Consider the following 27,862-nt stretch of genomic DNA (forward strand, 5'->3'; position numbering starts at 1 on the left):
GCACAAGTGTACCTTGAAGGCTTTCATTGCCAGGAAGATTGCCATCAGTTCCAGAAGGTTGATGTGCATCTTCTTTTGTTGTGTTGTCCATAGTCCCTGCACTGTGTAGTTGAGTACATGAGCTCCCCATCCCTGGAGAGACGCGTCCGCTGTCAGTATTATCTGTGGAACAGGCTCTTGGAACGGTCGGCCCTTGCAAAGGTTTTGTGGATTCCACCAATGCAGAGAGTTGTATGCCCGACCGCTCACCAACACTAGGTCTTTTAGTTGTCCGTGAGCCTGATTCCATTGACGTGCTAAGCACTCCTGAAGCGGGCGCATATGTAGTCTCGCGTGTGGGACTATGAAAATGCAGGAGGCCATCATGCCTATCAACTGCATGAACACTCGCGCGGGAAGTGAGTGTTGGGGTTTGAACTTGGAAATCAGCATTTGCATGCTGTTGATTCTCACTAAATTTGGCTGAGCTGTGGCCGCCAGAGTGTCTATGGTTGCACCTAGGTACTGTTGTACGTGTTCGGGTTGGAGATGGGATTTTGGGTAATTTAGTGAGAACCCCAGACTGTGAAGAAGGTGAATGGTGCGGGACATGTGGCTGGCACATTGCTGGGCTGACTTTGCTTGAACAAGCCAGTCGTCCAGGTAAGGGTAGACGTGTATGTGCTGCCTCCGTAGATGTGCAGCCACAGTAGCTAGGCACCTTGTGAAAACTCTGGGTGCTGTTGTCACGCCGAAGGGAAGGACTTTGAATTGGTAGTGCTGCCCCTGAACAGTGAACAGTGTGTGAGGGGTGAATGGGTATGTGGAAATACGCATCTTTGAGATCCAGTGTGGCCAGGAAGTCTCCCTGCTTGAGCAGCGGGAGGACTTGTTGTAGGGTGAGCATGTGGAAATGCTCGGAGAGAATGTAGCGGTTGAGGGGTCTCAGGTCTAGTATAGGTCTGAGTGACCCGTCCTTTTTCGGTATTAAAAAGTACAGGGAGTACACCCCCGTACCTTGCTCGTGGACGGGTACGACCTCTATTGCGCCTTTTAGTAGCATGCTGAGCACTTCCTGCTGTAAGAGCGTTAAGTGCTCTGAGGACATAGGACGGTGTTTTGGAGGTATTGTGGGTGGAGTTGAGGTTAATTCTAGGCAGTAACCGTGTTTGACAATATCTTTGACCCACCTGTCCGTGGTGATGGAGTTCCACGTGGACAGGAACCTTTGTAGCCTTCCCCCGACATGTGTTATGTGGTCGGGAGGAAGGGAGAGGGCGTCACTGTTTGTTCTTGGGGGAGGACCTGGTGTTGCCGAATCCGCGTCCTCTGCCCTTTGTGCTTGAGCCACGATATGTTTTTGTCGTAGGAACTTTGTGTGTTTCCCTTGTTGTAGGTTTGCTGTGACCCCTGTCCTCTACCTGCTCCTCTATTTCCGGGGCGACGAAAGGAGCCGCTCCGAAAGGACTGCGTTTGGAGAGCCCCCATGGACTTTGCAGTGTCTGTGTCCTTTTTTATTTTCTCTAGGGTGGTGTCAACCTCTGGCCCGAATAAGTAGTCGGGGTTGACAGGCTGGTTGAGGATGTTATTTTGTACCTCAGGTTTGAATCCGGAGATTCGTAACCAGGCGTGTCGTCGCAACATGACGCTAGTGTTTATGGCTCTCGCAGCTGTATCCGCGGCATCCAGTGCACACTTAATGGATGCGTTTGTGAGGAGTTGTCCCTCCCTAATGAGGATCTCTGCTCCCTCTTTGAAGTGGTCAGGTAGATGTTGGAGTAATGTTTCTAATGTGTCGTAGTGTGCTCGATCGTAGCGAGCGAGTAGCGCCTGAGTATTGGCAATACGCCATATGTTAGCTGCTTGGGCCGCAACCCGTTTGCCGGAGGTCTCTAGCACCTTGGACTCTTTGTCCGGGGGAGGAGCATCCCCTATCGTTTGCGAGTGTGCCCGTTTGCGAGCGTTCGCAACTACTATGGAATCCAGAGGTAACTGGCCTTTAATGTAGGTAGGGTCCCCAGGCGCCGACCTGTACTTCTTGTCGATCCTGGGGTTTATTACTCTTGCCCTAGTGGGTTCTTTGAAGATGTCCTTTGCTGGTTTGAGGACACCTTTCAACATGGGTAGAGTTTTTATATGCCTTTCTGAGGATGCGAAAGTATCCATGAGAAAGTCGTCCTCGATGGTGTCAGAGTGGAGTTGCACACTATGATTGGCCGCAGCACGTTCAATTAGGGCGTTGAATGCGGCAGTGTCCTCTGTGGGAGACGTTTTCGCTCCATATAGTTGCGGGTCCTGTGTATCCATAGGTGCACCCATGTCTACAGGGTCATCCCAAGCTTGGTCAGGGTCCTGTTGGCCTTCAGGGTCCATCTCTCCGGGGTAGGGGGCGTGGTCACTTGTGTATTCCTCCAAAACGTCTGTCGGAGTGTGTGGGAGAGAAGGACTGTGGATCATGGTAAGAGGAATGGAGAGGTTCGTAAAGAACTGGTTCCGAAGCCACTGGCAGCTTTTTCTTAAGCGGGATCCGGTAGGAGTCCAAAGCTGGCTCGGAAGTTATTCTCCTCTTGTGGAGCATCATCCTGCCGGTGTCGGCGTCGATGATGTGTGATGGTGACGTCTCTGCAGGAGAGCGTTCGGCAGGCGTGATCGTGGTGTGGGTGACACGTGTTCTGATTTGGAACAGTTTTGGGGCCGTGGATGGCGGCAGGCCAAAAGTGATGTTGGCTGGTGCCGGAGAGGCTGTTGGAGCTTTTATCGGCTCGGAGCCGGACGTGTCCCGGAGGACTGCCTTGTGTTTGATGCGTTGCAAGGACGCAGCAACTGGTCGCACCTGGAACGCCATCGGTTCTTCGGCGCCGACCGGTTCTGTAGAGGCGGGCGTGGACTTCTTCGGCGCCACTGGGTCATCGAGTCGAGGAGCGGTAGTAGCCGTCGACGTCGATGATTGTGCCTTTGGTGGTGCTGTTGAAGCGGTGTGAGACGCAGCAGCCAGTTTGACCTTTGTGGCCGGAGCCGATTGTTTCGGTGCCGGGAGCCGAGTAGGTTTGGCGGCACCGAAGGTCTTTTTCCGTGTGTCGGCGCCGACGTCGGCTGCTGCAAGCTCGGCACCGAAGTCTCGTTTGGTGCGGTCGGTGCCGACGGGTTTGGCTGGCGTCGAAGGTGTGGTGGGCTTCGATCCGACCAGCGTCACTTTTGGTTTCGGATGAACCAATACAGCTTTCGGTTTCGAAGAAGGGAAACCAGCCGTTTTGGGTAGCAATGGCTGCCGCTGAATGTCCGAGGCCGGGCCAGAGGGCGGGGCCGAGGAACTACGGGATAGGTCTTGGGTAAGGCCCGCAGGCGATCCCTCGACCGGAGCCATAGACTGGCGCACTGAAATATCCTCAGTCTGTACGGGTAGGCCTTGCTCGTCACCGGAGCTACTCTCTTCGGCCCCTAAGGCCTCATTGTAGTCTCCTACCTCGGTGTCGGCTTCATCTCTGTGAAAGAGTCGTTCTTCGATGTCTTCCGATCCGGAGTCGTGTTCGGAAGCGGGGCTGGAGGGTAGGTTCTCCATGTCTTCGACATCTTCGTCCTCGGCGCTGAAGATGTTGGTCGGGGCCGGTGCCGCTTGCTGCGCTTCGAGTCTCGCTGCTCGTCGATTCCGGAGAGTCTTCTTGGATCTGAATCGGGCACAGGCAATACATGTGGACTCGTTGTGATCCGGTGAAAGGCATTTGTTGCACACCGGGTGGACGTCGACATGGGGATATTTCGCATTGCATACAGGACACCGCTTGAATGGTGTCCTCGATTCCATCGTCGATGTCGTGTCGATGGTCGGGTAAGATGCGAAAAAAGTCGTTTTTGAAGTTAGTAAACTAACAAAGATACTATCGATACCGATCGGGAACAGTACCGACGCGAACTAAAGGCCTTTTGGCCTGAAAATAGTTTTTCCTAACTTGAGTCAAGATAAGCACATCCGAACCCAATGGCGGAAAAAACAATCTGAGGATGGAGAGGATGCCCATGCGCACTGTAGTCCAGGGGAGGAGTCACCTATCCCAGGATACTTCGAAGACTCTTCCAGGACAACAACGTGCAAACATCCGGACCCAACACTAGGCGGCGATCTATGCACAGATATGAATTCAGCAGCCCACATGCCTCGAACATATATATATATATATATGTATACACACACACACACACACACACACACACCCCTCATAATAGTCCTTTTTCAATAATACAACTGCAGACAAAGCATGCATGTGGGTTAGTCTTAATTGGCCAAGTTTAAGTTGAGCGCATAACTTTACATGGCATTAAGCAGATAGCCTACCAACTTGTTATAAATAACATTAGTGCTTTTCCCCAGATGGACCTTGTGACTGGGCGGGCTCACTGCGCGAGCCCGAATGGTGGTCTGCAGTGCCTCCGTCTCTCCCTCTTGTGTCCTCGCAGCAGGATGACTGGCCGCAATCCACAGCTTTATTGACACCCACGGAGACAGAACCTGGAGTCGGTTCCTTTAACTGGGGCTTTCGCTATGATGAGACTCCGCCTCCGGCCGACATCAGCGCGTTTCCAACAATAAGAACAGGGGAATCCCGGAAGACCGTGTGTATCACCACCGGAGAGGAGGAAGCAGAGTCGGGAATAGGAGCGCTTTTAGTGTGTCGTGAAAGAGCCGACGAAGACGAAGGAGAGCGAGGAACAAGCCCATCAGCCGCTGAGGAGAAGCCAGGAGGCCAACGTCCCCACGTGTCACCGGGCCACGCTCCCGGAGGAGCGTGGCTGGCACAGGTACGAGACAAGTTCTCGGGGTGGGTTGGGGTCAGCAGACCGCCTAAGCCGGGAGCCCTATAATCCCTGTTTTTAACCTCCCGCCACACTTGTCCCACACCAGAGCACTTGGCCCTTGTATCCCGTTGTTCACCTGTTTGCTTCACAACGTGTACAGAGTGTGTGGTCTCTCCTTCACTCCCGGTCCCTCTCGTCGGTGAAATACACCGGACAACATCCTGACACCTTTTTCCCTTTTGCTTTCTTCTGCAAACCATTCCTCGCTTGACGGATCCAGACGGAGCAGAGAGATTGGTCCCTGAAAGCAGGAAGACGAGACGGAAACCCCTCAGAGAAGGCGAGAGACAGCCAGCAAGACGGATCCCGCCCAATTTGCCACAGAAAGACTAACAAGTCGGCATAAGCGTGTCTTCGGTAAAATAAAACCTTATCTGAACAGACCTGGCTCACGACTTGTTAATCCTACCCCGCCACAGACCTAAACTTATACTTCAATCACTGCCATAGAACAGCATTGCATGAAGCATCCAAGTACCAATTATGTGTTACTCTGGTTTGTCTTAATATTCACTAGGACTTTAACAATACAATTTTAAGAAAGGCAGCTTAAAAACTCAAACAGAAAAAATATTTTGTCAACTTCACACTTTATTTTAAAAATGTTGCCTTACCCACTAGCTTCTGGAGGAAACCTCACAACGACTTTCCCCATCTCCGCACCTGGAAGTTCAACAAATTTGCCAACATCTGCTTTCTTTTCAGATGCCTTTAGAAGAGAAAGGACCATGTGAAGGCAGACATAAAAACACAACATTGATCATAAAACAACTAGGCAGATACATGTTCTGCCTGAACTAAACAATTCAGGCTAGACAGAGCTTCTGTTTTAGTGTGCTTTGCTATAAAAATCAGTAAATGTATGGCACTGGATTGCTGCTGCAATTTACTATATGTAGCCATGTCTAAATATTCTCTGCACAAAGCCCAAACTGTTCCAAATATGGCAGCAAGAGTTATGCTGAATTTACCACAAATAGCATATGTTGGTCGGCATCTCGACCAAGTATATAGGTTGGCAATTCAGAAGAAGATCAATCTCAAAGCACTTACTATCTGTCAGACAGTAATTTTTAAATCTTGTCCTAAGTTTGTGCAGAACATGATTGAGATTCGTAAATCAGTTTTGAAGTTGTTAAGTTGTTTTCTTCCTCTCCCTATAATATGGGTCAGGCAAGGAGGTTGCTCTCTCACGTATGCACCAACTAGGTTGAGGAATGCACTCCCATTCCAGTTACGCACCATAAATAACAACCAAGTCTTTAGAAGATTACTAAAGATCCTTTTCTGTAAATAAATGGTTAACCAAAATAAAGGCAGACCTAGCACCACAACTTAGCTGTAAAAGCGAGCTTATAAAATAAGCACAGGGATGTATATACATTAGGCAAGTGCTGATGTAGATCTAGATCAACAACCCTATGGAAGCAACATGTTCTTATCCACTTCTAAATGATTTATGTGTGGGTTGAGAGTTAAAACACTTCCAGTGTGACTGGTTTTGAGTTTTTTGGTACCACTGGGGGGAGAAAATGGGGGGGGGGGGAAGAGATAAATCGACCGGGATAACGGGAGCCGGGATAAGTCAACAGGTATACAAGACTCTTTAAAAGGATTTTCCACAAAAAGAATGGAAACAGAAGAAAAGAAAAAAAAAATCAGTAAACCCACTAAAACTGAAACAGTGGTTCACTAACATCTCAAATATTACGTTCACAGTGAAGGTCAATTCACATACTCTTGGAGTTCAGTTAAGAGGCCAAGTGAAGTCCAGCAACAAGTGATGGGCTTCAAGGTCACGGGTAGAGATAAAGAGGAGGCTGAAAGCGCCTTAAGTTTCCATAAGAAGATATCTATACACACATGCACACATTCATACACAATAACCATCACAACGCACTACCATGACAATGCATATACCTTTGCCACGCATGTATCGAGTTCTAGTGAAGGGGCTGGGGGACTTCAAGTAGATATATTCAGAAAACAAGGCTCAATATCGGGAGGGATTTCAACACAGTGATATGATAAAGGTCAGCGCAGCAAAGGGACCAGGAGTGTATAGGATAGTTCCTCAGCCAAATTGAGAGAGATTAAGCCATTAAGTACTCTGAGATGTGCAAATTGGAATCAGCCGCTTCTAGACAACCAGTCAACCATTTTGCAATAAAGAGACGACAGGGAAGAGGGAAGAGCACGAGGGAGGTCAATTTGACACATCCATCTATGGGCATGGAAGTGTTTTAGTAGCATAACTAGTAGACTGCTGCAATAATCAGGATATAAGAATGAAAGCACGACTTTGCAGTGTTAAAAGAGAGGAGTGGGCAAATGTTTCTGATATTTGATAACGGAGACCTTCCGAAGTAGCCACTTTGCAGCCTAACAGCGTCTGCAGGTTGAAAAATATGCTGAGGTTTCAGACTGGAGTCAAGCTATCCTGGCTGAAGAGGGCTGAAAGCCTAAAACCGGTCCTAGGATGCTGGTTTCCAGTCCAGGGAGGACCTGGCCTGGCAGTTCGGGCTGATCTGTTCCCATGAGGCACAGGGTCAAGACTGATTTGCATATGGCTGGGTCCAAACTGGAATGGCATGGGGAGCAAAAAAAGGATGGATTTAGGCCCAGATCTCTGTACTGGGGTGAATGTATGACATTGTTCCGCATTCTGTCCATCAATTGTTCTTTTTGCACAAGAAAAAATAGAATGTTAGGGGATGGGAACAAGAATTTGCTACGCTGTTGCAGGTGCGCTTGAGGAGATGGTAATTTCTGTTTTAGAACAGCTGAGAATAAGGAAGCATTAGACCTCACAGTGTTTTGAGAACAATGAGGAATAAAAAGCTGAAGAGGGATACAACCGAATAAAGCACTGTGAGGAACAGCAAAAAAACAAAAACGTCGAAATTAACCTATGGGAGAGGGTGACGGAGGATTGCAATTGGGACCAAGAACCTGAGAGCTAATGGTTGGATAGGTAATAAGAGTCATCCATGAGCGAGACAAATTCATGCAGGCTCAGAGTTTCTTAATCAGGCTTCAGTGGTCCACGGGCTGCCAAATCAGAAAGTATTTAAGTGGCGCCTGGGTGGTTGTTTTGAACTGAAGTAATAAAACTAGAGGTAAGCGCAATCAGTTGCTGGCGCTCTTGGCCTTTTGCTTGCAGCTTCACCACTGCATCTAACAATTTGACAGTGTTGCTTGTGGTCACGTGCCTCTTAAGGGAATAGAGGTGTTTTGAACAGCTTGTGACTCTTACCAAGGGCGAGTGACAAGGTCTTGAGAGAGGATCAGGTTTATTATAAGAGCACATAGAAAAGTAATCCGATTGCATGAACAGTTTAATGTTAAACGACTCTACTTTAGTAGAAAGATCACTTTTGCCTTGATTAATATGGCTCAGACTGAATTATACACTCCATGGTGGCATGATGCAAAGTACTTTTTTGGGGGGGTTGGGGGGGACCGGGCATGGTGGGGTGGATGGATCCAGGACTCAGAAGTGTATACAAGTTGGTGGGCTGAGGTGTTGATACATAGATGGTCTATTATTCGGGAAATTCCCGAAGAGACCATCAATCTGATGAATGAAACAAGGTGTTAAATTACTGCATATTTCAGGTGAGTATTAGGAAGTGTGCAGAGGTCGGTGGAATAGAAGAACACCTAAAAACGTATTCCTGAGGCTGCTGATTTGTATTTTTAGAAAGCAAGATTTGGCTCTAATCAAAGTAACTTTCTACAATGTGAAGGTACCTTTCTACTAAAGGGGGATAATTATGATGCTGCTAGAAGCCAAAGATGCAACAATTTGAGCTACCAATTCAGTTAATGATTTGTCTTGTAAGTGGCAAAAGGAAGGTTATTATCAGTCTCAATTTAATGTACATTTTATGGCATTCATCCAATAAATCCAAGACAGAAAACACTACAGGTCGGCAGAAAACTGCAAAAGATTCAAGAGGAGCCTTGGCATTTTTCTTTCTGTGACTGAGCTGTTATTTGGAGGTTATGAAAACAGAAGTTTGTAGTACAGAAATGTTTAGAATGTTTAAACAGAACTAATTCATAGCAATGCTACCTGGTATAATCTTCAAAATCCTGTGTGGCCCAACTAAAGATACTTAGTCCAATCCCTATGTTAAAACATCAAATCTTGTCTTGAGAGCTATTAAATTAATTTTGTACTGCTCTCTTTTGAGTTCCTCACTTCCCTGCACTCAAATAGAAAAGCAGAACCCCACAAACATAACCTGAAAAAATCTACTTCATTCTCTGCCTACATTCCTTTTAATTTCAGAATCAAACTCTTTACTTTTTCATGCAGTTATAGTACAGGGATACAAGTACTGCAAGGTGGGCCACTGAAGGTGGCCAAGTGTGCAAATACAATAAATTCACCTGCGGATAAAAGTTAAAATCATTATCTAAACAGCTTCTGCTTAACTGTCATTTTTTTTTAATCTGTATTTTTTATTTTCAATAATTAACAGCAAATATTTCACATATATTAGCATCCTCTTTCTAGGTTCACAGTGTACATGCACAAATGCCATCAATCAGTAGTATTTTCCAGTGGGGCTTTTCAGCTTCCGTTCTTTATCTGGTCTCTTCTCAGCAATCCTTTTACTGGGTGCAGACTAGAATATATTCTTTTGACATGTCCTGGCTGTTCACAAAGTATTTCTTTTTTAAATATCAGTTACTCAACACCAAGGTCTCCCATGTCCTTTCACAAAAGCAAGCCATGCTCTTAACAGATGTTTTCTATGAGAAAACTTACATTTTTCACCATACCATATGCAGACACTTCCACTCAAGGGGGTTGGCTGTCAAAGGGGAGGCGCAGTCTGAGAGAATAAGAGCTTTTTGTATCATGGTCTTCCATTCTGCCAATGGGTTTATGGTTTCTATTTCAAACATGCGCAACCCATACCAGAAACAAGACCAGCTTGTGCAACTTAATCGAAAGCAGTGGGTACAAAGCACCTAAATATGCTTTTCTAATTGTGTTTCTAATTTATGTAAGTATATTTGGACATATAAGGGAATAGAACAAATTTTGTAGCCTAGAATTCCATACTTATCTACTTACCACTTTCTTCTGAGGGGCGCTAACAGCCCACTTGGCAACCACAGACTGAAAGTTGGCCTGTGCTTCCAGAAAGCCATACCAGCGTTTAGCATGAGCTGGAGCCTTGTTTTGTTGCAACTGCTTCTGCCATGCATTGCTACCTACAGAAAAACCGAACACAGGTAGAGAATGATGGGAGGATTGCAGCACATACCACCTTGTATCAATACTTTAAACAGGTTCATTTACCAGCAGGGTGGGGAACACTTCTGACACACACTGTGAGAAATGTCACATTTCAACTTGACCAAGTTTCCTGTACATAACAGGAATGTGGAACAGCAGCAACTACCTGGCAATGCTGCAACTTCTTAACAAAGCTGCCATCGCTAGAGTTCTTGTGTAATAAAAAAAAACAGTTTTGCAGGAAAGCTCTCTTTAATAACCAGCTAGATTCAACTCTTATACCAGACTTTAACTTCGTTATTTTTTTTTTTTTTTTAATTTCTTTATTTTTTTTACGATGTACAGTCATCATCTTCCTACGTAATTAAACCGGTTCAATGCCCACATTTCTCCCAGTATGATAGTCTTCAAAGCTCCGCAACAGATCTACTTTGAATCTACTTTTTACAAATCAGCAGCTTGCTCACCTCTTATCTATGTGCACTACGAGGATTGGACGCTACAAGAGAGATAATCAGCTTTTCCCCACCGTCAAAGGCCTTAACAAAAGTGTACCCTTGTCTTGCTCTTCCGCCCAACCTATTAACATTTACGAACTATTTTTTATAATGCATTCCTCATAAACTGTGTGAGTGTTTGAAACCTTAGCAACAATAACTTTAAGAGACAAAAGATTAACAAAAGGGAGTTTCCCAGTTAGTAACTGCTGTGGGTGATATTGCAAAACCCATTCAAGGGGAAACCACGTTGACCGAAATGACACCTTAACAACCCACCTTTCAGTGTGGCCCAGACGCACAGGTCAGCGAGGCTCAGAAAGTGTCCAACTAAGTAGGTGCGGAGAGAGAGGCTGTGGTTCAGATCTTGTAGGGCAGCCTGGAACGTAGAAGCGCTCTGTAATCTTGTGGCACTGAACTCCAGCCAATGGTCAACCTGCAGGAGGACCAAAAAGGAGTGTTGGAATAATTAACCCACCAATACCATGGTCAATACACACATAAGCATAGAACAACAGGAAACTGACATCCAAATAGCACCCGCTCATTAAACAGTGATAAGAAAAGAAACAATGAACAAGCATTGGAAATGCAATAGGTCTCGCATTTGCTTAATTTAGAGCTTTTGGCGTAGTAAATGGCGTTGTAAATGACAATGTCTTTTACCCCTTGTTGACCCCCGCAAAGGTCATCAGCATGTGCCAGTCATAAAAAGGAATATCTGACAATCGCATCTTAAACATTTTGCAACAATTCTATAGTTTCAGCGCGGTTGTAAATTAAATTGTAAAATAAAGTTTATATTCTCATTGACACAACCTTAAAACTGGGGCCCTGCAAATGGTGTGCAATGTCTTATCTGAATCGGATTGTCTTTTAAACGTTGGGTATCGTATGGTACTATATTTAAATAAATCAATGTCACAGTGTCTGCTGTCATGAGCAGGCAAGTCCAACCCGGACTGATCATTTCCATTGCGACATACATAATGTGCGGAGGTGGGTGTGTAGCAGCTGCTTCTCAAGTGCAAGTTGAAGCATAAAATAATGACCATCTGAAGTTGTATAGTGTCAACTAAAATATTTACATTTTAGCACATTAAAACAAAGTCAGTAAACTTCTGTTTGGATATTTGACAGCTGCACTGCACCACTGCTCCCTGGTTCTCTGTTGTGTTGTCTTCAACTTAAGCACCAACTGAGAATTTTGGAGTTGCATGTGTGCCTTTGCGCAATGTCCTACTAGCAGGCGCCACGCTCTGCACCTGTGCGCCCAAACAAGTATGTTTTAATAGGTTGTTAAGTGGTAGTATACTTATCCTCACTCTGAATGTGTACTTTATGGAACACATGAGGAAGAGATCAACCTAAATGCAAAGCTCATGGTCAGGTCCCTAGCAATTTTAAGACGGCCACTCCAACCACATTTGACAGTAATTGAGGTCTGCTTTGTAACTACAATTAGAACATTGAATTATTTGGAGCTCCTTTGAAGACAATTGAGTTGCCGAGGGCAAACAATGGCTGACATAAATAATCTGCTCCACCAAAAGAAACATTGCTCAGCTCTGGGAAGCCGTGCAGGCACCAAAGGTTAACGACTGGAAGGCTGATCTTGACTGGTGCATGCTCAGAGAAAAGACAGTCTATGCTGCGAGAGGATGCCCCAGAAAGTGGGCAAAGGTCTGGTCACCCTGGAACGCATACCGTGGTTACATATGTACCCCGCCAGAGGAGCCTGAAAGGGACAATCCCCCCTCACCATGACTTCCTCATTTTCTCCTCATTCTAAAATGTGACTTGTTTTGTTGTGCTCTCTGTAATGTGATTTGATGGAACTGTGCTCAGGCTGTATGTTTTCCATAACTTTAATAAAAAGAATTGTTAATAAAAAAAATAAAAAATCTGCTCCAACCTCCCAATGCTGGGCTGCTTGTTTCCTTCCCTTTAAAGTGAGTGGATTGTTCTAATATTATTGTTGCCATTTTGCCTCGGGCTGTGGTGGTCTCTCAAGGCCCTCTCCCTCATTCCAGGCTCGCGCACGCTTCTATATCGCTGGTAGAGGGCCTTTGACGACAGTAGCCTCTGCAGCCGGCTATTAAGATAGTGTGTGTCGTTACATCCCTTCCAGATCACTTCGGTCGGCTGGGCTATCTCAATTGGTAGTGCCTCGTACAAGATTAGCCAGATGGGGAGCGAGAGCTTTTTCTGTAGTCGCCCCCAAGCTCTGGAATTCTCTTCCAATTGAGGTTAAAACCCTTCCCTCAATTGACTTGTTTAAAAAGGCTCTGAAGACGTGGTTTTTTACTATGGCTTATCAATGAGATTCTGCTGGTTCTGATCTGCGAGCTGTATTATTTTGATTTAGGCGCCTTGACGCCCACTGGGCTAAGTTGCGCGTGATAAAATCTATTTCATTCATTCATTCATTCAGTTGAAAATACTGCATCGTACATACTATACCCGAACTCTCCTATACAAACTCAAGCAGACGGACTCACCATTATGTCTTCGACAGTGTGGACAGGAGGGAACTCTCTTTCACACCTTATGGACGTGTCCCATAGTGACCCAATACTGGAGGGCGGTAATGCGTACACTTTCTCAGGTAACAAAAACCACGACGCTCCCAGAACCCAGGAGGTGTCTCCTCAACGTATGGGATCCCACGGACCTTAACCGCTCAATGCAAACGTGGGTAACAATAGGCATGATGGTGGCAAAACGAAATATAGCGCAGAGGTGGGGATCCAGACAGACCCCTACCCTCCCCCAGTGGTGTGGAGACATGGATTCCATCATGATTGCGGAGAAGGCAGTGTATATCCACAGAGGGTGCCCCAAGAAATGGACACAGATATGGGGGAAATGGAACAGTTATCGAGGGGATATATGCGAACCCCCTAGGGAGAACTCAGACCCAGAACTCAGTGAATAGGCGGGTTGGGGGATTATCTGGGAGACGGGTGGGCAATGCTGAAGTCCTGGACAGAGCACTGACTCGGAGAACCGAGATAATGTATTTGAGAATTATTGTAATGCTGTTTTTGATGTGGAATGAAACTGCAGGTACTTGTGGATTGATCCTCACTGTATGCAATGTCACAGATGGTTATAGATGTTATGGAAAAACCAATAAAAAGTTATTTAAAAAAAGATAGTGTGTGTCTACCAGTGCAAACATTAAGCAGCCTAGACAATCTCTGTCTGGGTGTGTCAAAGACAGTGGCCAGAGTTTCATACGCACTGTGGAATATAAACACACACATTTCCAGCACATCATTTTTCAGCTGATTAGAAAATGTATGGAAAGGCCATGACTTGCGCATAATGTGGATCCGATTCTCCAATTCATTTGCTGCTAGATGAAGCATTTAAGAAATGAATTATTTTCAATTACAGTTTGAGCTCGTGTGTACTCTGCTGGATCACAGAGACTTAAGACAGCAGTACAGATAACACAAACATGGCGACACGGACGTGGCAGCTGCTAGCTGCATCCATTTAAAGCGTGGCTGTAAACAAAAAGAAAATAAGCAACAAAAAAAAAGGAGGCACTGGGCTCTGAAAAGCAGCACTCCTTGACGAAGTCAATTAATTAGCGCACTCTGACAGTCAGCTCCACTTGGTTAAACCTTTCAATTTTTCAATGTGTACCTAGCCCCTTCAAACGGCTACGATAATAATAAATGTTTTTAAAATTAAAGCGCTCGAATCGGAGGCAAAACGCGCCAAAGAAAATGCAAAACAAGTCAAACCGCATGACAAAAGCGGATGGGAATTTCAAGTAGCAGTAAAGAATAGGGCTGCTGTGCCACCGCCGCAATGTTGTCTTTAAATACCACCCATCGGCCCAAGCCCCTATAATTTAAGCTCAGTGGTCCTTTCAGTGGGAGATGGTAGATGTTGTGCTTTGAATGGAATGCTACAACTTCTAAACAACAATGCACACCTTGTGAAAGACAATTCTCTCCTGATTACAGATGACTGGGAACGAATGGCTTAGTCTATTGGACAAGAATTTGGTTTAACCCTCCCCGAGGTCTGGAGACAGCGGAGCCGCCATTTCCTAATCCAGGCTCCCTTTATCTGGATTTCTCAGGCAAGATGGATCTCCCTTGCCCGGTGGATTAGGGATAACATCACAAGCAAGAAATATAATATCTGCACTCGAAGGAAGACACACCATTTCCCAGCAGAAAATAATGGTTTGTGCCAAGTGGGGTTTGCAAGCGATCCGGCTTTCATATTCACTTCAATATGTTACGCATATTACTATAGCCTGAAGATGCCAGTGTAGAGTACACCTTGTGTATCTGAAGAATGGTCTGTCCTTTCAAGCGACTTGTCGAGCAAAAGGACTGGACAGAGCTGAGAGGGGCGGGTGCAGCCAACGGTGGCTTTACAAGGGGTGTCCCACGCTGAGGGATGGACAGAATTGACAAAAACCTCACAGAATTTTCCACGCCGTTCCCGCAACTGCAATAAATGATTTCACTGTTTCTCGCATATTTGTAGGTGCAGAAAAAGAAGGCAGAGTACTAAATTCAGCAGAATACACGCCATTCCGTTTCCAGACGGGACATTTTGTCAGCATTTAACCACGCTCACTACCCCTGCCTGAGGAGATATGTGGTGCGTACTCTGAACAGAGCCAGTAAGTACAGTAGCATTCTTGTTTAGCGCACACTGAAAAGTAGAAAGTCTCTAGGCGCTTATTTACGGAAGGAGTTCAGTGCACGTGAAAGGTGACAGAATTAAATTATTTCACAGTTTCTCGCATATTTGTAGATGCAGAAAAGGAAGGCGGAGTACTAAATTCAGCAGGATCCGCGCCATTCCGTTTCCAGACGGGACATTTTGTCAGCATTTAACCGCCCACGCTGCCCCCCGCCTGGGGAGATATGTGGTGCGTACTCTGAACTGAGCCAGTAAGTACAGTAGCATTCTTGTTTAGCGCACACTGAAAAGTGGAAAGTCTCTAGGCGCTGATTTACGGAGGGAGTTCAGTTTTTTTGTTTTTTTAGGTATACGAACACAAAAGTTAGTTAAAGCACATTAGGAACACTGGAGAGAAAAGAAAACTCATGGCCCCTGCACGCACCTCACGAACAAAAGTGAAAGCTCATTTAAAACAAGCGATGAACTAATTGGAAACAGATGGCCCCCCTAAAGATGAGAAAGTGCTTCACGACAGCCGCGAAGCAGACGACCCAGTCCAAAAAGGAGAAAGGGCAATGGCCCAAAAGCATCCTTTTCAATGGGAAGCCAGCATTTAGCATAAACACTGACGCGACCCAATGAAAATGATGGGTGGGGATTCAAGTCCCCTTCTGAAATCTCGTATCACACTTTAGGTCTCGCCGAGCGAGCAACGCATGCGCTGCAACGCTAGGCGAGACCTAAAAAAGGAACTCGGTAAAGGCAGTACATAATGAGCAACATATTCCTGGGTTCTAGACAACTTTTAAGTAGTTTCTCTGGTAAATGCCTACAACCGGAATGGGAATAAGCTGATTAGGACAGATTTATATTCAAGGTTTTCTAACAATTGAATTGTTTACGTTATACAGCAATGTTTATTACTTTAATTATTCATAAAAGTCACTAGAACAAATGGTGTGCAGCTTTATTTTCCTTTTTCCAATATAATATTTTTCTAACAATGTACCAAAGTCTTTGTGTTTGAGACACAAGGGCACATATACACTGTACACTTCATGCTGTAAGATTAGTGGAATAGATCAAAAAACAGAAATAAAACATATTTCGTAAATAAATTTGACAATAAAGACTGCCTGCCAAAAATCTCAAGCTTCTATGCATATCATAGCTCCAGGCATGCACCTAATCCCACATTCAAACACCACAAAATTATGCAATCACTGGAGTTGGAAAGCAAATGAAATAGAGCTAGAGATTTTTAGAGATCATTCTGTAAGGCAGAGATTTTGGAGTGTAAAATGAATGTTTTTGCAAAATAGGTTCTTGCTTTTTTTTTTGTTTAACACATGGAAGCTAGAACGGCGGGGCCGGCATCGGCCACGCCACAAGGTATGGCGGTCGAGCCGGCCCCCTCCGCGACGGTGGTGGGGGGGGGGGGGGGGGGGGGACGTGTCTTTGCGCGTGCGTTTGTGACGCGGCGGCCGCCCCCCTCTCCCCCATTGGTCTCGGACATTGGGCGTCACCCGGAAGCGATACGAATCGCTTCCGGGTAGCGATACGGGCGAACAGCATCACAGGGGTATAAAGAGCTGGGGAGCCCAGGAAGCCTCCTCTTGGTTCCTGGCTCCCCAGCTTGCCCCCCCCCCCCCCCACGCCTCGCTAGGAGGCGGTAATATTTGTGTTCTCTGCTATGTGTTTTTAAAATTAATTTTTAATGTTTATTAATTTTGTATAATGGGGCGTGGCTTGGACGGCGTTGGTAATGGCCGCCTAGCCTGTTCTCTGCCGCACAGGAGAGCGATTCCGTCGAGTTTCAGGGGCAGAAAAACACCCCCTCACACGAATGCACCGCGGGGCTGGACTTCGGAACCCCTAAGGCACACTCGGTGCGAAGCTTGGCTCTCTACATCGGCCGGACGCTCCTTTCTGCCGGTATGCTGCCACGACGATGATCGCAGGGCGAAGCGGAGCGCGAAGCGCGATCAGCCTGCATGTCTCCTAGCGGGAAACGGCGGACCTCCGGGACGCGCGCACGAAGAGAAGGTGAGCCCTGAGCCCTGAGGGAGACGCCGGACATTGCACGCTCACGGATTTAAAACTGGTGAGCTTAACGGCGTGGTTGGGCTGACCAGTGAACCCGTGTGGACCCATGTGCCCGACTGCCTGGCCCTAAGATGGCCGCCCGCCAGCTACATTACGAACAATAGCAGCGCTCATACAGCGGCTAAAGACCTGTGGAAAGTCCCAATGCCACGGTGCCTCTGCCCCACGCCCCTCTGAGGGGTGCCCTTGGTAGCGAGACCGCAATTTCAGCGGCGATCCAGCCGAAACTTAGGGAGAACCTTCCTGCACTGGTGCCTGACCCCAAGATGGCGACTCTGTTCAAATCTTCCACCGTTTTTCGGCGCGTAAATGAGGAAAGAGGCGCAATGATAGTGCTCTGTGCACTCTAAACAAATGGAAAGTTCACTCATCCAGCCCTGCAGGCCCAAGGTGGCATAATCTAATGTCATGCTCTCTTTTGGAACTGTAGCCACAAATGTTAGTACAGCCACAAGCGGAGAGTGGCATACGGTCACTGGCCAGCACCGACACCATCTACTAGATCTCGGAACCGGAGGTTCACATTATTGAGAGCTCTGGTGGACGACGTGAATCGACCAGCGCATTGACGTCCTTCAGACCACCCTGTCCTTTTCCGCAAACTGGAGGGCCGTCGCAATAGCGTCCTCCACACACATCCCGCCTGCAAAATGTCGGACAGGGATGAGAAGAAGAACAACAAAAAGGTAAAACCGGAACCCTCATTATCAGACTCGCCTATTAAATCGAGGGCGGACATCAATAGCACCCTAGAGGTAATCCTGAAAAAACTGGCTGAGGTACACGACCTAGCAAAATCAACCAAATCCAACACAGACTCTATGCAGCTGGAACTTACTGCAATTCGAGCCGACATGAGCTCTGTACACAAAAGCATAGATGAAGCGGAACAGAGAATTAGTGACTTAGAAGACAAATCCAATGTTGCATCCACTTCTATACAGCAACTGCAGGGATCAACGGTCCACCTTAGACGCCAAGTGGCGGAATTGGAGGACAGGAACAGAAGGGGCAACGTGCGCATTTTTGGAATTCCAGAGAATGCGGAGAAAGATGCGAATTCCTGCGTGGACTTTAGAAGCTTGGATTCCGAAGATAACAGGGATTTCATTCCACTATGAGTTTGAACTTGATAGAGCCCACAGAGTCCCTAGCTACATCCCTCATGGATATAGAGGCCCGCGGCCACTGATTTGCAAACCACTGAGGTACCAGCATACAGAAGCTATACTTCAATTTGCAAGACGCAATCACAAAATTACCTGGGAAGGCCATACTATAACTTTCACCCAGGACTACTCAAAGGACACACTCGAAGTCCGGAAAGGTTTCCTGGCCCTGAGAGAAAAACTTAGATCAAAAGGCATTCTATATTCCTTTGTTGGCCCGGCGAAATTCAGGATCACCATACAGGGCAAACTGAAATTCTTCACGGACCCCAATGCATTGGCGCAATTCATCGGCGACTCTCCACCGCAGAACATGGACCTGTCCAGTGGCTCTTCAAACAAACGGAAGACCAACTCACAAGAAAATGTAAACTCGAGCTCTGGTCATGGGTGACTCTAACGGAACAATCTCAATCCTCTAATTTGAAGTGCATAATGTTCTCATTGCTTAGTATCTCCTATGATAATCAGTTAGTTGCAATAACCTTCACCCCGGAGCAGTCGAACTTTCTGCTGGCTCTTCTGTTTTCAGTTTTTCAGTTTATGTTGATGCTTTGATGTACACCGACTCCGTCAGGTAAGACTGCCAAGTACTCATACCGTGGTCATCTGTACTTCTATGAAGTTCCTTAATGAGCGTTCTAGAATAGACCTTGCTGGTTGCTCTCTACTCCGAAATCGGAGCATATGCTCTGTTCCTCACTCTCTACACCATGATCATACCGGGGACCCAGCTGTTCCTCAGGGACTTCCTCTATATGTATCTGCAGGTCATCCCCTCCTGTCATCTTGTCTTCAAGTTGGGCATACCTTTTGTTTAGACATGTCTCCCATGCATGTATGCATGCGGTGTGCGGGGCTAAAACGGCCATTACTCTTCTTGAATATGTTCTTAAACTTCACTGGTTGGTTAAGTTTTATGTTTAATGTTTACAAAATCATCAGTGTATCACACACTACTCTATACTGCTTACTACCTACAACTATCGTACATAGTTAATCACCTGTTCCCTATTACATCCATCAGCCTAATTCCTTCCTGTGCTGCAGTTGGATGGCAATGCCGTCGCAGTTCCCAAGTTCTGTTGAGAAGGGAGGGGGGAGGGGGGAGGGGAGCAGAGAGAGGGAGGGAGGAGGGAGGGGGGGGAGGGAAGGGGGGGGGAAGGGGGAGGAAAAATCTGGTTTGTTTCAGCATGCTTTTTCTGTTTGAGGCTAATGCTCTTTTTTAATTATATGTCAGCAAAAGGACTGCTTTCCGATGTGCCATGGAGGCACTCGCAGCATACATACGGTGACCTAACTCCTTGTGCTAATAGTCTATTTACGGCAGTGGCCTCCAGTACCATGCTCACTTCATTCCAGAAGTGTGTCTGTTTTAACGCCACCATTGTATTAGCGCTACACGCGAGAAAGTACAGATCCAATTACGCAGCTTACTCATTCATACTCATCACACACATGCCACCCTTTAATGTACTCTCCAAAAACAATACACCAGAACTAGAGCGATACCATAGTATCCAATGACTCGGACCGCATCCATTTCGGAGGGCCTTAACATTGTTTCCCTCAATGTCAAAGGGCTCAATCATCCGGTCAAGAGGAGAAAAGTTCTAGATTATCTAGCAAAATCCAAGGGCGACATTCTACTCCTGCAGGAGACTAAACTATCAAAGGATGACGCTGTCTATATAAACCAACACTGGATTTCTCACAACCTTTGCTCCCCAGCAGTTGGAAAAAAAAGGGGGGTTCTCACACTTATAGCTAAGAAATCCAACATCTCCGTAGTCTCACACACTCACGATGATAACGGCCGTTTCATCATGACACACCTCCAGAGAAACGAAGATCAGATCCATGTCCTAAACATATATGACCCCAACACTGACGATCCGGAGTTTTGGGATTCACTAGCCCCGACCCTAGATTGCATTCCCCAGGGAGAACTACTAATTGTGGGAGGCGACTTTAACCTGCCATTTGACCCAATCACCGATCGTCATTCGAATTGCGCCTATCACCCCACACGCTCACATACTAGCTTACAACGCCTATGTTCCAGATTCAACTTACACGACTCATGGCGTCTCCAACACCCTGATGGCCGTGATTACACTTTCTACTCGCATCCTCATAATTCCTACTCGAGGATAGATTATATCCTCATTAATAGCCCCTTCACCCACCTCATCGAAGAAACCAGTATTGCCCCTAAATTGATTTCCGACCACTCCAGCATTCAGACCAAACTAGTAGGCTCTAGTTCCATTCTCCCCCCTAAAAGATGGAGATTCAATGACGAAATATTCTCCGAGCCAGAAAACAAACGAAAAATCGAGGAGGCCATCCTAGATTACCTCACACATAATGACACCCCCGATTCAGACATAGCGAGTGTTTGGGAGGCACTCAAGGCCACTTTGAGAGGAGTAATAATAGGCATCCGAGCCCATACTAACAAAAAACTAAACAAAGACCTATCCACTCTGGAAGACAACATCAAAAAACTGGAAACCGCCCATGTAGCAGATCTCCTAAACTCGAACATTTTAAATGACCTCACCAAACTCAAATATGAATACAACTCGATACTCAGCAGAAGGGCAGGGGTCTGGATTAATAAGTTTAAGGCTCTAAGAACATGCGAGGGCAATAAAGCTGGGAGGATCTTAGCATCATATCTACAACATAAACGTAAGCAATTCAACATTGCCTCAGTAAAAGATAGAGACAATGTCATCCAAACAAAGCAGAATCTCATTCTTAACTCGTTCAAATCATTTTACCAAGACTTGTACAAAAACAACCTAGACTTTGACGTGGAAAATTGTGACAGGTACCTAACCTCACTGGGTCTCCCTAAACTAAATGGTTCGGATAAGGACACACTGAACTCTCCGATTACCCTTCAGGAAGTATCAGCATCCATTAAGACGCTTAAAAGTAAGAAAGCACCGGGTCCTGATGGGTTTTCAGCAGGCTTCTATAAAGAACTTACAAACTCCCTGAGCCCAACTCTCCTAAAATTATTCCAATCCTTTAGTGTAACAAAAAGTATTACCAATTCCATGAGTGAAGCTACCATCATAGTCATACCTAAAGATGGTAAAGACACCCTGCTAACCAAAAATTACAGACCAATCTCCCTAATTAACTTAGACTGCAAAATTTATGCTAAAATCCTCGCCACACGTCTAAATCTACAACTCCCGAAGCTAATCAGCACATCACAAGTAGGCTTCATGAAGCAGCGGATGTCTAACGATAATACGAGGATCCTTTGTCACGTCATTGAAAAAGCCAAAATGATCGCAGCCCCGGCCGTAGCCATCACCCTCGACGCAGAAAAGGCGTTTGACAGAGTCTCCTGGTCTTTTCTCAAGAGCTGCATGTCCGCCTTTAATCTGGGAGAAACTTTCACTGATCTGGTTATGGCCCTCTACCGGGCACCTTCCGCTCGCATTGCTATAAATGGTTCATTGTCGGACGCCTTTTCCTTAGAACAAGGGACTAGACAGGGATGCCCCCTCTCCCCTTCACTTTTCCTCTTGGCAATGGAGCCCCTAATTGCACATATTAAAAAAAATGATATCAAAGGGGTGGTTTTCGGGGATAAATGCGTCAAACTCGCCGCCTATGCGGACGATATACTGATTATAACTGAATCACCAGAATCTTCAATCTCTGCACTAATGTCCACCATAGACAGTTACTCTTCCCATTCTGGATACAAACTTAACCGGGATAAATCCGAGGTCAAACCACTCAATATTTTAACCACCAAAGAGGTGCTGGGAGTCTCAGGGTTATGCTGGCAACCTGAGTTCGTGAAGTACCTAGGTATCGAGTTTGGTGACTCCCTCATGGAGACCCTCCATCGAAATGAAAAAATCACTTTAAATAAAATCAAGACGCAACTAGAGGGATGGTCCCCCCGTTTCATCACTTGGTGGGGTAGGGTGGAAACCATCAAGATGATGATTTCGCCTCTGGTTAATTACCTCATATCTATGCTCCCACTAACCCTTACACCAGACTTTTATCACAAATTGGACACGGCCATCTCTAACTTCCTTTGGAAAGGGAAGAGAGCAAGAATCAGCATAAAAAAGCTTCGCTTAGACAAATCCGCGGGAGGGGTTAATTTGCCAGACTTTAAGAGATATGAGACCGCTTTCCTAGCCAGACAAGGAGCCCACTGGCTCGCTCCCTCTCCTGACTATACCCCAGTATGGCTCGAAATTGAGGAGGAAATTCTCAACGGTATTTCCCCTTGCGCGGCCCTTTCATCCAACCTGAACCAGCTGACCCATTCTAAATCAATATTTCATAACACGAAATCTGCTCTCCTAAAGTTCGATAGAATCCTAGAATTCAATATCAGAGGCTCACGTTGGGAATCCCTCTGGGACAACCGTACCATTCTGTACAAGGGTAAGCCCATGCACAACGAGGCATGGATCAAAAAAGGCATACTGTTTCCACACCAGCTGTACGCGGGGGAATACCCTATTCCCTTCAGAGAGCTACAAATCAAATATGATCTTGCACCAATTGAATTTTATAACTTCCTCAATGTAAAAACAGCTTTATCCAAACTCAAACTCTCCCCGACGCCGCCCTCGCTCCCACCATACCTTGCCAGACTTAACAGACTAGGACACCAGGTTTCCTTTCTCTATAAACTCAGCCGTCCCCAACAATCGGGCCTCACTGCCCCAATCACACAATTCTGGAACAACCTCTCGTCTAGGCCAATCACAGACTCGGATTGGACCAATGCATGGACATCCTGCACGCGACACAAAATTAGCCCTACACTATCACAGACAAAATACTGGCTCCTGCACAAAGCCTTCTGGACCCCTGCACGTTTATTCGCACGCAACCTCTCCCAAGATGCCTTTTGCTGGAATTGCAAACGCGCGGAAGGTGACTTAGCACACATCATCCTAGACTGCGACTGCGTGGCGCAGTTCTGGGAGAATATATTCGACTTGATCTCAAAACTATTCCACATCTCGCCGGTGAAAGAGCTCCCCTATCTAGTTTTCGGTTTCACCCAGAACCCAGCCCTGGATGCAGATGATAAGGCATTACTTGACCTTCTCCTTTCGGCTGCAGTTAAGACAGTCCTCAGCAACTGGAAAGACACCAGCAAGGCTAACTATGCTGGGTGGTTGAATTGGATTATTAATTTACGTGGAGCAGATAATATTACACTCCGTCAGACACCGTGGCGACCTGCCACGAGAAAACTATGGTCGACTCTCGATAACTACTTCACGACACATAAGCCACCTTAGATGGGCTCATACACAGCACACGACTCACCAACACAGGCTGCCCGACTTCTTTCATTACACTCATAGCCATCATAAATACTTGCCTTCAAATGAATGAGGAAAATGCTGTTGAAATACAATGTCTGTTACTGATTTGTCGTGAGTATGGTATACGTACTCTACTGTTGTACTTTTGTACTGTCATTTACTATGATGTACCGTAGCATACAGTAATTTTGACCCGTAAATCTATGACCCATGTTACATTACTGGACTTGCTTTATATATGTTTATGCTGTAACAACCAATAAAAAACTTTTGAAATAAAAAAAAAAAAAAAAAAAAATTAATTTTGTATAATAAATACGGCCAGGGGGTGTCACGCCCCCTGCCTCCAAAGACTTCTTCCCCGTCACGGGTTTTTCATTGTGGGGAGGAGGGGGTGTAGGGAGTACCTGGCCATATTAATTGTCTAGTTCCTTCAAAGCCTTTGGTAACTCAGTCATGGAAAGACAGTAACTACTTTCCAGCAGTCACATTTCAAAGCGCACCCAAGATTCTCAAGTCCAATCTTACCATCACACCCAAAGCCTAACACATTGGTGAGAATGGGACTTTTTTTTTGTGAATTATCCTTACTGTGGACTTCATAGTACAAGTAAAATGCTACTTAAATGTCCAATCCTTAAATGTGATAGTTTCAGCTCCATCCTCTCAAAGAGCAGTCTAGTGCATGAGAAACAAGGCCCTAGCCACACTGCAGGTGAAGGTTTGGTCTGTTCCACCGAAACAAAATCTAAAGCTTAGCGAGATGTTTGATCATCCACTATGAAATGGACTCATGGTTGCACCAAACACAAAGTGCAATGTAAAAGGGAGAGCGGGGTAAAAAAACATTTTTACTTTACATTCTGAAACAATGAAAAGAAAGTGCTATAAACCCTGATGAGAAATTACTTCTCACCACACGTTCTGCGCTTATTTAGTGCCCAATGCAAGAAGTAATAGAGTCTGCTGATTCTAGAGGCGGGTGTATTCATTGGCACCAGAAATGTTATCACAAGCACAGTGTTTAGAAGTTGAAGACTCGTCAGCTATGCATTAAATATGGATTCTTTAGAGTAAGGTGTCAGGGAGAGTCATCATGAACAGCTCGAGAGCTTGATGCGATTGGTCATCAAACAGAAGGTGCAGAGGTGACATGACCGCTTCATATACACAGAGAGAAGTTCATACCAAGACTGAAATTACTTCCAGGTCACCAGTAGCATAAAATGAACTTCCTTTTCCACTGTCTCCCTGGAAGGTGGCCCCCATTGAACCTGTGCTGTGCATTAACCAACAATGTACTCGTGCAGGCCGTTCTTTAGTAAGGTTACTTTGAGAACCGGGTGAGATGGGTGGCGTCCAGCGATCGGAGGTCATCCATCGTGGATTCCTCACTCCCTGCGCATGAGCACTTCTGGGCTTCGAAAAGGCATAATAAGCGCTAGAGTCAGGGCTTTAAGTGGGCCGGGTCTCACCTGGTCTGAGAACCGGCAGTTTTTTAAAGGGGGCCTCGAAACAGATCTCTGTCGGGCTCTGTTTTGTGCCTGCTGTCACTTCAGTCCGTTTTTTTCCGGACTGCGGTGACAGCAGGCACATGATGTGCGCGTGCTCACACTGCTCACTTCTCACTAGTGGAGAGAAGTTACGACATGATGTCATGCCAGGGGAGCGGTGTAGGGGAAGGGAAATCCTTTAAAGAGAGTCACTCTCTCTCTGGATTTCCCTTCTCTTTTTGAAACTCAGGAGCAGCAACATTGTCGTTGTGTCACCAGGGCTTTAAGTGGAAGCTTTTTCAATATTAATATACAAGCCATAGTTGCTGCTTATTTATCTTATGCAACTAAAAGCCATTGACAAAGCCAATAGTCCTGATTTGTTGCAGGTATGATGTTACTTGTATCATATATCAAGATGCAATGACAAACAGCAAAATACAAGTCGGGCGGCACACTATACTATGCACAGATTTTTAGCTTACGTGTGTTAAGCCCCGCCCTTACATTGGTCACGCCCCTTTAAGAGACCCTCCATTTTTTTCATCCCACTTAAAGCCCTGGCTAGAGTACAGTATGATCTCTTTCTTGAATAACGCCGAACCCCAAATTCTCTTTGTTTCACCAATGACTATTTTTTCAGGAAGGATCTTTAGGGGTCGTATGGGGGGGGGGGGGGGAGGGGGGGGGTTGTTTGGGGGAGGGTATTAACACCTTATTGCCTGATTAGCTCACAGCAGTAACCACCGTCCCCTTTTGCTGCTGTGCTGAATAGAGTCCTGTTTGAGGGGTGAAAAGTGCAGCATTGCCTGCATATGGGCAACGTAGTTAATTGCCCCAACTAGATTAGATATTCGTATATTAGCCTCTAACCCGAACGGTGTTTAAGATTTTACAGAAAAGCTCCGGCCTCACTCCACGCACAGCTACGGACACCTGCCCTCTTCCAACAACTGCGGGGGCGTGGCCGGCAGCGCTTCCAAAATAGCTCCCGCGGCTCCAGGGTTTTAACAAACTTCGGTGCTGGGCCAACAGCCGCTTGTCCTTTTCTCTTCCAGTTTCGGGAGAGGGCTGTGGGAGGCGCTCAACTACGTGCTTGCTCCCAGCTCTGTAGATGGACCCGGCCTGTCTCAGCAGACGTGAAGGGCGCGCACACGGGCAGTGTGGAGCACGGCCATGCAATATCTGCTCCCTCCAGCCCTTCCGAGATCCCAGCTTCAGGCCTTCTGTAAAGTACTACACTCGACGCTGTGAATGAAGTTATGCAGTTCTTTATTCGTAATCGAGAAAGGAAAGTGCCGCACGCGCCCGGCGTATATAGAGCACGTAAGTTTCAAGCTCTGCCCAGCCCTCCATAGTTCCCAGCTCCAGGCCGGTCGGGCGCGTCACACGGACAGCGGCTGTTAACAGAGAGCAGCACCTCCAGTCTCGGGAGTAGGCTGTGGGAAGCGCCCAACCACTTGCTTGCTCCCAGCTCTGTAGATGGACCCGGCCTGTCTGACCGGACGTGAAGGGCGCGACGCACGGGCAGTGTGAACAGAGAGAAGCACCTCCAGTGTCGCCCCCCCCCCCCCCCATCGTTCCCTTAGCTTACTATCGCCTCAAAAAGGAGGCATTAAATGCTAGCGAGGGGATGGTGAAATAAATTGCAAATAAACAACTCTTCTACGCCAACATAACGGTGCCGAAATCAAAGGCAATGCAGAATAAACGGACAAGACTTACTGACTCTGCTTGGAGATAATTCATTCCTCAAGATTACAGGCAAAACATAACAGAGTTCAACAGCACACTTGATTAAACATAAAACATCACCAAAAGGTGAACACTCGCATCTAATCACACAAATTTCCACATTGGATGCACACACATATTGCTTCTGGTGTGCCACAAACAATATGTAAGCTCACATGTAAAACGCAGCTCCAAGCTCACATTTACAATGTAAATAACCAAGTACAAATTCACACTCAATTACAGTTCTTCAAATTTGGGAAAGCAGAGCAAACCAATGAGAGACATCAATGCACACATTTGGATTGAAAATAGCAGGATGCTGGATGAGGCTAGGTTTTGGCTCTGAAAATAGTTCTTTGGTAATCAATATCTCGAATAGGAATCTACAGTAATTGGGACATCAGCCAAAAAAACAGGCCTGTTAGAACACTGAACCTGAACAGCATTTCAAAATTGTATAGCAGAAGGGTAAACCCAAAATATTTTAAGATAAAGACAAACATGTTCCTGTGCTGCATTCCTTTGCCACATGCAAGGTCTGTTCAATATTAGCGAAATACAGATATTTGAGAAATCAATGCAATGAGGAGGATGCATGATTCCCCAAGCCCAACACATATGTATTATAATTAGTTTCCAGGAAACAGAAGCGAAAACAAGCTGGTGGGGGACTCACTGGCTGGTAATCTTCACCTCTAGCAGTCCCAGTCAACATCAGACGCTCCCCCACCCTGTGCACCTTCAGGAAGAGCCTCAAGGCCTGGCTTTTCGGCTG

The 27,862-nt window shown here is 46.2% G+C and overlaps 1 protein-coding gene across 2 annotated transcripts in view; it reads right to left on the reverse strand.

Annotated features, from left to right (window-relative positions):
- The window catches only part of EPRS1 (glutamyl-prolyl-tRNA synthetase 1), a 483,086-nt gene that overhangs the window by 434,625 nt on the left and 20,599 nt on the right, over nucleotides 1–27,862 (reverse strand). For both annotated transcript variants that reach the window (XM_085612943.1, XM_085612942.1), the window contains exons 4-6: nucleotides 10,864–11,020; nucleotides 9,923–10,062; nucleotides 5,445–5,539 (exon numbers count right to left, since the gene is read on the reverse strand). In XM_085612943.1, the coding sequence (XP_085469069.1) occupies nucleotides 5,445–5,539; nucleotides 9,923–10,062; nucleotides 10,864–11,020 (392 nt within the window). The remainder of the gene's footprint in view (nucleotides 1–5,444; nucleotides 5,540–9,922; nucleotides 10,063–10,863; nucleotides 11,021–27,862) is intronic.

The sequence above is a fragment of the Triturus cristatus genome, chromosome 6 (assembly GCF_964204655.1).
Source record: "Triturus cristatus chromosome 6, aTriCri1.1, whole genome shotgun sequence".
Lineage (NCBI taxonomy): Eukaryota > Metazoa > Chordata > Amphibia > Caudata > Salamandridae > Triturus > Triturus cristatus.